At 40.5% G+C, this 13,158-nt stretch overlaps 1 protein-coding gene across 1 annotated transcript; it reads right to left on the bottom strand.

The window, feature by feature from the left end:
* Positions 1–8,342: 8,342 nt before the first annotated feature.
* On the bottom strand, positions 8,343–11,848 carry msantd4 (Myb/SANT-like DNA-binding domain containing 4 with coiled-coils; the record flags this gene model as incomplete). Its single annotated transcript, XM_079166480.1, has 5 exons — positions 8,343–9,465; positions 10,298–10,597; positions 10,685–10,780; positions 11,440–11,631; positions 11,837–11,848. 5 exons carry the CDS (start codon positions 11,846–11,848, stop codon positions 8,707–8,709), a joined length of 1,359 nt encoding a protein of 452 aa, XP_079022606.1. The 3' UTR covers positions 8,343–8,706.
* Positions 11,849–13,158: the final 1,310 nt, after the last annotated feature.

Genomic DNA, 13,158 nt, shown 5'->3' with positions numbered 1-13,158 from the left:
AAACCAAAAACACCTTCCGTGCCTTAACGACACTCAAACATACAGACTCCGACAAGGACACACAAACCCACATGCACACACTTACCATTTTCATGCATAACACACACACACACACGTATATAATTACAGATACTCAAATACAAATACTCACATTGTTACACACTTGAGTACACAAACACACACTGCGCCTCATCATTTCACTCTCCTGCTGCCATTGACTTATTTTACAAGAAATAAGTGAAAAACAACTATGGAGTGAACAGTGGAGAAAAAAACAAAGGACAACTCTGACTATCACACTTGCCTGCAGCATTCATTTTCTTGATTTTTGGGAGGACACCATCCTGATATCGACAAACCGACAGGAGAGCCAGCACGGACTTACGTGAAATGAACTATGAGCTGTGAACATGACCGCAAAACTGATCATGATGATGATAGTGATAAAGATGATGATCGCAGCTGATCGTAAAAAAAGAAAAAAAAAAGACAACCAAACAACTCTGTTCCTGCTCTGTCTTCGTTGGACAGTGTTGGCCAACGCGCCGCACTCCTTGACAACGCCTTACTAAGACTACAAACATTGTTTTCATCATCATCATCATCATGGTCATCGTCATCTTAACTTGCCTGCAAAGAGTGCCAGGTATTATCACCCTTAGAAGACCAGAAAACTGTAAGCTTGAACGTTCGGACTGTGCAAATTCGCTACTTTGCCATGGACTGTTCAAATTGAATGAAATGCTTTCTTACTACGCATATAGAATGATTTCTCGCTCCAAAACCAGCGAGATAATCAGCCAATATAGAACAGAAGTAACCTCGAAACACACACGTGTGACTGATCTCGGCCACAGAATTCACAGGGGTTTGTAAAAGAAGAAAAAAATAAACAGTAGTAATTAACTGAGTCCTTCATCAACAGCATCGTCATGACAGTAGAAATCCTAGATAGCAAATTGATGATTACTTTTTGCTGAGTGGCATAGGCGAAGTTTAAACTGTATATTCAGTGATGGAAAGAAAAAAATAAAGACATGGGCTGATCTCAAACGGTTACCTAACAAAGCGCTTCTCAACCTGAATGCTAGAACCTTGGTGAAAAGAATGAATGGTGGAGGAAATGGGAATGATTGTGATGTTTACAACCTTTTAATTGTGGAAACTAATTCCTGCCCCCGTGTACTCTTGGATATTAAATCCAAATAGCCGAGCAACAGAAAAGGCAAATCAAAGATCATCATTCTTTGAATGTTTCCCAGCAGTGGGGTTGTTAGAGTACTAAACCATTTGTTTCAAGGGGTGTAATAAGGTTGAGAACCACTAGTCTATGGTGGGTGCGCTTCATTTGACTTGAACTATAGGTATCATTTTAAATTTCTCTAAAGGTAATGACTCTAATGGGCAGTTTTGTTGTCATTTGAGATCCTCAGTCTTTTTCAGTCGCCGGGGAAAGGTACCATATCAGAAAGCTTGCTTTTTAAAAACTGTTGTAAATAACCGCGTAGCAAAACAGAACTCACCTGTCTTTTTTAATCATCTTAGATAACAATTCATTGCAATAATGAATATAAAAGAAAATGCCACTACTTGTAATTAAGATCAAATCTTTTTTTATAAATCTACATATTATATATAATACAAATAAATATATATCTATACGTCTATAGAGAGCTATAGAAAACATTGATCACAGATTGTCAGAGGCCATGGGATACATTCTGTTATATGGCTGTTTTTTTGATAACTTGAGAATATTAATATGCCACAGTCTTTGTGTGTCCTGCTCAACACTGAATGTCCATCTGGCAGTCACACGTACACATACGTAGAAACGCACGTACACACATTGTTGCAGACACAGGGTCAGCTCAGATCACTCGAGCACCGTGAGAGGTTCGGACCATTTTATTTTTGCCTGTCTGTCTGTTTCACCATGTAGTTATTCACTGATTTTCATTGTCTAACAGTGTTTTTACCCCCAAAACCTTCTGTTGGTGAACCCCTGAGACAGCATGTTGGTGCCAGTAATCAGCACTGGAACTTGTAGGCAGGCCTCTAGATAGGACGGGCTACTGCGATTACCAAAATGTAGGGAAACAATGCTGTCTGACATTTGGCGAGTGTAGCATTTGTGTTGCGTTTTATATCGCCTCAGTGCTTTTGGTTATTTGTCTTCTCAACGGATATAAGTCATCTTCAGATTGAAATCCAACACCTGTACAAACTGAGCAGGGTTGGCACATTTTGAGGACATGCTTGGATCCGTCGTGCTTGGCAAGAGCAATCAATCCTACAAAATGTTTAAAATCTGTTATATGGCATATGGCAGCCTGTTTTGGTGCATCCACCAACTGCCAGCCTAAGGGAGGGGAACATATACATTGCTTCAATATCTGAGGATCAATTAGGAAAAGAAAAAATATGTCTTTAATGGAAATACATCAGTGCAGTTTGACTTTTGTAATGCAACTTAGCCTGGTGGTGATGCCTACATAGAGATTGTTTCATAATACAGCTATACTGTGTGTAGGACTGAAATATTGTGTTTTCTGCCCTGCTCACCTCTCCGTTTCTTCCTTGTCCTCTTATGTTTTTTTCGACTATTTGTCCAGTGCCCTGCCTCCCATCTCTCAAATCATCCTCGTTCCTTGTTTTGTCTTTCCCTTACCCTCTCCGGGCTTTTATCTCACATGCTGTCCCATTGTAAGACAGAACTCTCTGTACAAAGTGCATCTCAGCAATGACAAATTACTTTATTTTCTGCCCTGGCTCACTGCAAAATAATGGGATAGAGAACTCAAGACACCAACTGACAATCTGAGTTTCTTCCTGGCTCTTTGTTCTGAACATTGCATACCTTTTACGTCGTAACCTCTTAACATCTAACAATAAATAAAAAAACATTGAAAAACTTCCAACTTCTTTGTTAAACTCACACACATACCTCATCACGCATCAGTATGCATGTATTCAAGTCAAACTCCAACAATCAAAAGCATAAATGGAAATTAATACCGTAAAGCCACAGGTATCTCAAACAACAACCCTCTTTGTGGCTCATAGGAATAAGGTGGAGGGGTTCCATTCACCTCCTCTCAGCCCAGGGGATCAGTTCAGCAGCACTGCAGAAATCCAACATGAGAGAAATGCTGAAAATCGTTTCTACAGTGGATACATTTGTGAAGAGACGGTTAACACTGATCTAGCTATCACCACACCAGGCGGATAAACTGTACATGATACTGTTCTGTTTATTTTTCTGCCACCTCCAGCACATGCGTAGACAGCGAAAGCAGACTGCTTTGGCTGTCAACATTCTGGCTTTAACATTTTTTTATTTCTTCCTTTGTTTTATGTCTTACCATTTGGTTTCTTTTTCTAGTAAAACATCAATGCTGAACCTGCTCTCTATGCGTGGTTATTTATCCCCTGATCCTGTTCCTGTTTACGGCAACCAGCCCGTGGGCCTCATTTACATCTGAATCATACCGTAGAGGTAATTTTACTCATATCCATAATGCATAAGTATTATCACAGCTACATTTATTAATTAAAGAAAGAAATGACAGATTGTGAAATGTGGGTGTTCAGCTCTGTTACAGACTCATTTAGTCATCTGTTGTACGACCTTGTTGGTCAAAAGGTGTTGAAAAAATAATGTTTTTGACCGGATGATGGTGCTAGATAATAAGTCAGAGGATGATCCAAAGGGATGTACAAACATGAATGTGTGCACCAAATATCACGGCATGTCATCCAACAGTTGTCAAGACATTTCATTCGAAGCCACAAATGTCATCCTGAGGTTGACACTAGAGGAAACGTCAAGGGATCACCAAAGTCAGCGGTATTTGTCATCTGGGGATGACGGATGTCAGTCCAAAATGATGTGCCAATCCATCTTATAGCTGTTGAGGTATTTCCATCTGGACCAAAGTGGCGGACTGAAAGTTTGTCATAAGCTTGAACATTTCCATTGTAGTTGTGCCCATCGGTGTTTAGACAATTACAACACAGCTATAGTGGAGGATTTAACCTTCAAATCAGAGCTCAAATCAATTACTGAGTGGCTTTGAAATATCCTCGAGAACAGCTGAAATGTTAAGCCTCACCAGAGTGTTGATGTGTCTCTCTTCTGTTTATTTGAAGCCTCACTGTGTACAGTCGCTGCTGTTGTAGACCAGCTGTTACGCGGTTAAATTCCCTGCTGCGATTTTGTCATCTGGGCTCATTTTTTCAATCCGTGGGGACCCCAACACTTCTAATGTAGAGCCATCACTGACAAGCATTTCCCATTATTTCCCATCTCTTTCACACACAGAGACACGCGCATGTACACACACACACATACACACTCACACGCCATGCTGGGTTATTACTGACAAGTATTTCCCATTTACCCACAGATGAAGCAAAATAACAATTTTGAGGTGGTTCCGCCAACCTTTTAACCTTGCACCTTCACGTCCAAATGCACACACACACCTTCAATCTACCTCTTTTATTGTCACTGTGAAGCGACAGCAGCCTTTTCACCTTTTCATTTTTATTGGCTCATTTCATCTCAGCCTCAGTCTTTCCCTCCCTCAACTCTGCATTACCCCCATCCTGTTCAGCCCCCTCCTCATTTCTCGTCTGTTCTCCCCCTCTTTTCCTCCGCTCGTTCTCTTTATCCTCCCACCTCCTGTCATCCTTCATTTATCCATTTTTCTGCATTCCTCTCTCTGGGGAATCCATCTCAAACCCTGATTTCTCATTCACAGCCCCTCTCTTACTTTGTCTTCGAGGTGTCTCTCATGATCGGTTAGGAAATTGAATTCCACCAACACTGTCAGCACACACGTCAGCTTGTGGCCCCGCTGTTTTGTCCTTGTAGCTGTTGGACAGGTGGACTGCTGAGATGTGCATTTTTCTAAATTCCGCACACATTTACCTTTCCTGTATACAGACTTTATGTGTACAACGAATGAGCACACAACATGTGACTCTACATGGCTGGATTGCTACAAATATCATTTTCTGACTGACTGAACAATAAATCTGACTCTTATACATTTCTAATGCTATCCGAGAAGTTTGACTTGATTTAGATGAAAGAGTGAATCAAATGGTTGATTAAAACCCAAAGGTTTCTTTCAGTATGATCGTAGCTCTTTCCAATCCCAGTGAAAACTAAATATGTGCTGCTTTGCGGCCAAGTATTCCCTCATCCTGTGGTACATATATTTGTTTTCAAATGTAAACTAGGAGTGCAAGTCACCTCCTAATCATCGGCAAGTCTCAGAAGAAACGGTAGAGAGGCTGATAGAGAAATAAATACGACCAATGTGAATCACATCAAGCTTTTGAAGCTCGGTGAAAAAGGCAGCATTTCCCCAGGGTGCTTTTTGAAACTAGTCACAGCTTCTTAAATCCAATGCCCAATGGTCACGACAACACTACCTTACATTACACGATAACAACATTTGGGTTGTGTATTAATCTGAAAGCCTTACATATATCTTGCCCCTCCACTCTGTGTCAGAATATACAGCTAACATTGCCCAGTTTAGAGTGGCTGAAACTGAACTGCTGTACAAAGTGAACCTCGAACCTCCATGCTCTTTTGTTCCAACATTTTAAAAACAATTTAAAATTGCGTAGCCCTGTGCCATTATGATGTCATTCTTTTAAACAGCTTCGCTTTCCAGTTTTGAATAACTTCACACCAATCTCAAACTCCAGAAATGCATGTTCAAGTAGAAAGCCGAAAAACCTCAGTGAAATGAAAATTGTTCATAGTTCTGCAGCAAGTCTGCGACCATAAGATCATCTCTAAGGTCGACATAAACTGCTTTTAAAATCTCAAAACACCTGGTATACTGAGGTTTTAGACCCTTAGATCCATGGGCAGAGACCTTCTATCTGTAGCAAGAGTGAGATCTGTATGCTATGAGCAGGCAGCTTTTTAGTTTTTATCTTCGTCACCGGTGGAACAGTGAGCCAGAGGACCCCGAGGGCATCTTACAGCTTTCTCTGCTCTGATGAGAATCCTTGATGTTTTGCTTTCATTTTAGATGTAAAGCTCTGAACTGTAATATTGTACAGCCTGACTTGATTTTCCTAATTTGACTGAATTACCGTAATATTTAAGGTAGGACATAATAAAAGAAGATTTAAGTATTTGTTTAAAACAGTCCCAAAGTATTAAAAATAAATATTGTAGTGTTTTATTCTCCACCTGGCATTTGCTGCCATGTCTTTGACAATCCACACAGCAGTCAGTCCAGTCGCTGCATGCCTCCGGTGTTGAGGGAACCTTTTTCAAAACAATACGGCAGCTTTTCACACCAGTTTTGAATCCAAACAGCGCTGGAGAATGGCCTTTTATATATCTTTCATCTCACAGGCGGACAACAAAATAACCCTTTTTATGTTGTTAGAGAAAATAAACTAGTCTTTGTGATTCGATCTGCCCGCTTTGAGTTACGCCACGTGTGTGTAAGCGTGCATGTTCGTGTAAGGATCTGTAGAAGCACAGGTGATTTAAGAGCTCTCTTACCAGCTTTATTGTCTCTGTTCAATTACAATTGTAAGCCTTCCTTCTGCAGTAAAGAGCTTTCATACCACTATGCCACAAATTCTATAAGCAATTTAAATCTGAAATGCAAAAAAAACAAAACAACAAGTGTCACTGGGTTACATCATTGTACCAAAATCCTCCAAAAAGTTGACTCTTTAGCGATGCAGGGTTTGTGAAGCACATCAGGGCTCTCAAAGTGATTTCAAACGCTTGTCCCTTCTTATTAGCCTGCATTGATCCAAGGAACCCCCAATTGGCTTCCCGAGGAGCATAAATACCGAGGAGACGAATGTTTTTTTTCTAATTATCTTCTCATTCTCTTTTACCATAATTCTTCAAAGGCAATACAGAGTACATCAAGGCAAGAGAGAGACCACAGAGGCTGGCCTTCAAAAGCAGTACTTTGGGGCTTGAATGGGTAACACAGATTTTATTAAACTCTGATCATTACAGATTTTGTCCGGAGGTCACATTTCTTTTCCTCAGCAAAAAATAATAAATAATGTATCAACACAGAGGCACATGGACTTAGTAAGGAATCATAAAAAAACATTATAAGTACATATATATATACATATATTAGAAGAAAATAATAAAAAAGGGCTGCTAGGCCGGTTATGTGACCTGATATCAAGTTGCGTAAACAGACACACATTAAAAATGGGTTATTCTTTACAAAACAACCAAATGGGATAGTGGGTTTGACGTGTTGGACAACAATACCTTCAGTACACTCTAGCAAAATATGGTTTCCAGCAGCCAGTAACACTTCACAGTATATTCGTAGCACAACAAAACTGGAGAAAACACAGCATTCAAAAGAAAATATCATATACATTTTTCTAGCATGCGCACCATAACTTCCAGTACCTGCCCATCGCAGATGTTCAGGCTCTTAATGGCAAAAACAGCACATCTTAATCGTCCTTTTTTCACAGCAGACATTCTGACATGTCACAAAGGGAAGAGTAACGGGTGTAAATAATAATCGAATTCATGATGGCTGGATTCCATTCAAGATGCTTCAGTTTCAGGGTCCTGGTATTGCAGCCTCGTTAGATCATTTAGTGTGCAATAAGAACGTCGTTATGCTTTTCTGCGTGTCATTCGTTCGCCACGTAGTCTGTACGGACTGCAAAGTAAATGTATGCGCTAAGCAACGATGTACTTATGTTACGTTGTTTACGTACGTATTGTACTTGGTAGATGTAGTTTTTTTTTGAGCCCAACAAGCTGAGCGTTTTCTGAAACCTAAGTGAGACACATGGAAAGCCGTTTCACAAAATGAACCTAATACTGTATAAATGACATGCAAAACGACAAAATGCGTACTAGTGACGTGCAGAAATGTTGTATACATCTTCCCATGAGATTGGGTTGGGTATTGTTTCACACTTTCACTCTGTCATGACTGAACAGTCATTGTAAATGTTATTAGTAACCCCATTGCTTTTGCTGCAATGACCAGGCGGCAAACTCCGGTTCTGCCGAGTGGAGCCAATGAGGAAGTGTCTTAAAAAGTCACACATATTAACACAAAAAACATAAATACCATAAAAGTCTCTCTGTACAAGTAACAATATTGTGCTTTTCTTCTTGAATGTTGGAAGCTGAATTATACAAACAAAAACCCATGCAGTAGAAAAAATTGGCACGGATTTGGTGCATGAATGCAGAGTAGGACTACATGATTCCATTCTTTCATATATAACATTATAAAACATTTCTACAAAGGTAAGGATGTTTTGCATTGATATCCCAGCATTTCATGTTTAGTACTGCACGTTTTGTGCATCAGTGTATTTGGATGTGGTACTAAACATTTCATAAATCAAATATGTTCAAGGCTAACCAGCCAAACAAATCCATAGATTTGATCATCATGGCATCTTTTCTGTCCTATCACCCATTTTATGAAGACATCATAAGGCACTGCTTTATCATGTTGGTCATAAATATGCCAGCCCTCTCTCTCAGTCTTCTCCTTGGCCAAGTCAGGAATGATCATTTAAGTGCCTCACACCGTGTTTAAGGATGTGTGTGTGAGGAACTTGATAAAGGAACAGCTGCTCATGCAATTCACATTCTGGGTTGTTTTCAGTATTAGACGTACCCCTGAATCTGGTATCTCTCTCTCTCTCTCAGTGACCCTGATGATCTTTGTGCAGCTGCATTCTCTCTTTCTCCACTTGGAGGCGTTCTCTCTCAATCTGCAGTCTGCCTGCCTCAAATTTAAAAAACTGCAGCCTCTCTTTCTCCAGCTGTAGTCTCTCCTTCTCTAGTTTGATCCTTTCTGTCTCCAGATCCACCATTGGCTTCCAGGCTTTACTTTTTCTATCTCTCTCCCTCTGTCCATCATGAGTGGAAGATAAAGAAGACGTGGAGGATGAAGGCGGGCCTTGTTGTGGCGGCAGGTAAAAGGAGGAGTCGACCTGCTCTGATTGGCTGAGGAGCAGAAGCCTCAGCCTTTCCCTTTCCACCTGTAACCTCTCTCTCTCCAGCTGCAGCCTTTCCCTCTCTACCTCCATCTGACGAAGCCGCTCCTTCTCCACCAGCAGCCGCTCTTTCTCCACTGCCAGGCGTTCAGTTTCCACAACCAGGCGATGTTTTTCCAGCTCCAATCGCTGTTTCTCAACAGCAACCAGAAACCCAGACCCCATGTTTTCATGATTGGTTAGTCCACCGAGGGCATGGGCCGGCGTCCCCATCAGGCCACCCGCGAGTGGAAGGCCTCTGTTGGTAGTCGAGGTCGGAGCCTTTGAGGAGCTGAGCATGTCCAAGTCGTTGTGGGAGTAAACATCACCGACATGCCCCTCACCACGTGACTCAATGTCACTGAGGAGGGAGGGAATATCATCGTCATCTAATTCTCCATCTCCCATTTCGCCATCACCATCCAGCTAGAAGGAGAGAGGGAGATTCTTAAAGGGGCACTCCACTAGTTTCACACATGATTTGCAAGTTTTCTTTCGAATTTGACCCACAGACACACAAAAATCAGGAGATCTATGCTTCTGCAGCTTTGATTTCCTTTTTCTGTATAAAGAATGTTTGGCAGTTTTTAAATGAATGTCACTGAATACAGATGAGACTCAACACTATTACCTTTTTTTACGACTGCAGATTGTCTGGCTGATAATATGAAGAATTTTAACAGACTGGATACAGGTTAATTACACTGTTACGAGATAGAGCAGGACATTTTTTAGAGAATGATTGTGGATGATTGTAATACCACAGTTTGAATAGATGATGATTATACCTGTGAACACATCTAAAGGCAATTGCAAAAGAAAGTAACATTTACATGTAATGTTCGAATAAATCTTAATTAATTAGCACATCCCTTAATCTAATTTGATCTTTACCTTGTGGACCTACATGAGCCCAATCAAAAAGACGGCTTAACGAGAGCCACTTGAGCTACAAAATGTGCTGGCATCATCACTGTGCCGTGTTTAACATAACTACCTCTGCCAATAAGGATATTAATTAAGCTAATGAACACATTAAAAACTACTTGCATCTCAAATTCTCTATCACACTCAATACAGGCAACTTAACATGAACACTGTTAATGTGAGCTCTCTATCAAAAAGCATGAAGGTGTTTGAGGAAATCATTTTGTCCTCATTTACATGCTGATTTAATTAATGGACTCTAAGGTTTAATTAGAATATCTAATCTATAGTTGTCGTACACGCACAGGCACTACTGAGTTTTGTTTCTTACTCGGTATTCACTGACATCGTCCTCCATCTTCACACCCAGCGGTGCCATCATGGCCTGCCCATTCGGTTCCCCGAGAGATGCCAGCTCCGGCCAGTCACAGTGACAGTCCTTCGAGAGGCACGAGAGGTCAAGCAGCTGGTCACACCCAGATCCCAGAGAAGCTGCCTCATGCTCAGGGGAGAACTGATCATACTCAGTCTTCAGGGCCACAGAGGAGGAGGAGGAGGAGGAGAGAGAGAGCTCAGCCCGAAGCTGTTTTCTCTTCACCAGTGAACGCCAGTCCAGGTATCGACGCTTCACCTGCACAGGGAGATTAGGAAGGAAAGATACTGGTGTTTAAATAGGTAAATATATAAAAGTATGATTCAAACATAGAAATAAACACACCTCAGCAGCAGTGCGTAGCTCTCCCTCCGCCAGGGAATTAACACCTTGAGCCACTTCCTCCCATGCCTGTCTCTTCAACTCATTAATGGCTGTGTTCTGTTCACACACAAAGAGAAGAGACGCAAAACAGACAACAGTTTTATTGTTTTATTCTAACAATTGTAACATGGCTTTTGTGAAGTTCCTGTCAAAATAACAGAGCTGTCAGTTTTACAAAATAAAAAGGCTGACACGTCTGCAAAACAAAATGCTCCTCTATAGTACAGCCAGAGGATAGTTTTGAGGCCAATACCATTCTAGATATTTGACGCTTTACATTTTATTTACACAAATACATAAAAGAAAAACATTTTTGACGAGGATCCCGTAAATTGATTCGGAAAAATGAAATGTGGTAGTGCTCTCTGGTGGTGATAATAGAAATACTTCTAAATCATTTCAAATATATTTTGGCCTTTCTGCACTGCACTCATTTTACATAGCAGCTGACCTACATGGGATGGTTGGTCCAGGTTTACTCTTTATCTGACTCATAATTGTATATTTGAGTTGTGGCTTGCTTTTTGGATGAGCATGTCAGTTAATTGTGTTTTGTCAGTAATTATATGAATGACATCAAACAGCTGGTTTGAAAACTATTTTCACATATTTAACGAGAGGTTACAAACGACTTAAAAGAAGTTGCTACTGTATAAGAGATAATTGGTTTGTGCTGCGGTTGATCTGTCCAAGAGAAGAGAAGAAGAAATCTATACCTGCTGTCTGGAGAACAACACGTCCGTCCTCTTGTGGATTTCCCTGATGAGTGTCTGTGTTTCTCTCACACTGTAGTTGCTCTTCCTCTTCCTCTTCAGATGCTTCACCTGCAGGAAATCCAGCTTGGCAGCAAGAAAGGGGACAGAAACCCCAGAGACAGAGAGAGAGAAAAAAGAGACAAGGAGACACAACTGGGGGAGGGAAGCAAAGAAGACAAGGGGAAGAGAGTAGTGTAGGTATGGAGGGAGCAATAGAAGAAGAAAAAAGGAGTTAGAAAAGGAAAGGGGAATGGAAACAGGTGTAAGACGAATGATAGAGCACAGGTCAGAGTAAAGGGGGGATGTTATTTGTAAAGGTTAGTCCATGTCTAGGAGTGTAGCTTTCCTTCAATATCACAGTGGTTTTCATCATGGAGGAATCCCTCAGTGGCTTCAGTATTCCCTGTGAAGTTCTCCACCTGGGAGACTGATCCCAGCTGTTACACTGGATACTGGCTCTGTGTAATGGTATGTGAGAGAGAAGTGTGTGAAGTTGCAGAGGTCACACCTGGTTGGCTGGAGGATTAAATCATCAAAAGTCTTCTTTTTTTTTCCCAGTGGGTTCACGTTTGCCTTGATGGGGGCCTGATTTGATGTAGCTAATTCCACAGAATATTAAGACTTGCAGCGTATTCCACCTTTATTCCCTGATCTGCACTGCTGCCAGTTGATTGTACGCAGAAGCATCACAGGCTGAAAGGACGCTGCAGTCTTCCTGTATGCAAATCAGAGAGTAGTTGATATTGTTAGATAAAAAAAGACCTCTCAAGATATTAAAGAAATAGGATTACAATATGAAATAATAGAAGGGTGTAATATACTACAACATAAATATTAAGTGCAATGAGTTATTCTCTCACTTTCTTTTGATGAAAAATGCAGACATGTTTGTTGTTTGTCTCTTGAATTGGAAACAACATAAAGGTATTCTTTAATAAATCGTAAGGGAATAATCTTTTAAGATATTTCATCATGTTACATTTTTAGTAAGGCCTCTTTCATTGACTGATTACCTGTCAATGTGAAGAAATGCAGATTTTGAGGTTGTATGTAGGCTTGCAAATGCTGAGTTGTTACTGCTGATGTTTAAATGTCTTTCTGCAACACAGCAACACACATTGTTATGCGATCTTTACTTATTCTATTAGGCTACTATAAGCAGACAATATCGACCACATATCTTATAGGTACTAAAATATTAAAATCACAAGTGTAGCCTTGGGAGGTTTATTGTAAGTATATTTGAGATGTGCGTTTCTTCTGTTCGTCTACGCGTAGACAAAATACATACAAGCAGTATGTGTTTCAGGTTAAGCCCTCTTGTATCTCCAACATTTACGTTTTTCTTCGGAACGGTATACGCTATGAGACTGTGTTTTTCGAACCAAACGAGTTTCATCATCATTAACAGAAATGTAACGAAATCGTGTGTGTTGCCGATCCAACCACCACCTCCAATTAAACATTATCTTTCATATATTGTGAAGACAACTCACCTTACACACACAGATGTACCGCAATCAAAACAACATCGTGGAGTACAATTTAATGGTGCTTTCAGGTACGATTTGCAAATTTAATATCCTATTATTGAATCAGTAAATAGGACGGTATAAGTGGATATTGGATAGAATAATTTGGAAAAGCAAAATAAAACCTTGCATTAAAAGCCTTTTTTTC

The sequence above is a fragment of the Pholis gunnellus genome (assembly GCF_910591455.1).
Source record: "Pholis gunnellus genome assembly, chromosome: 9".
Taxonomy (NCBI): Eukaryota; Metazoa; Chordata; class Actinopteri; order Perciformes; family Pholidae; genus Pholis; species Pholis gunnellus.
This window is presented reverse-complemented; position numbering and strand designations above follow the sequence as displayed.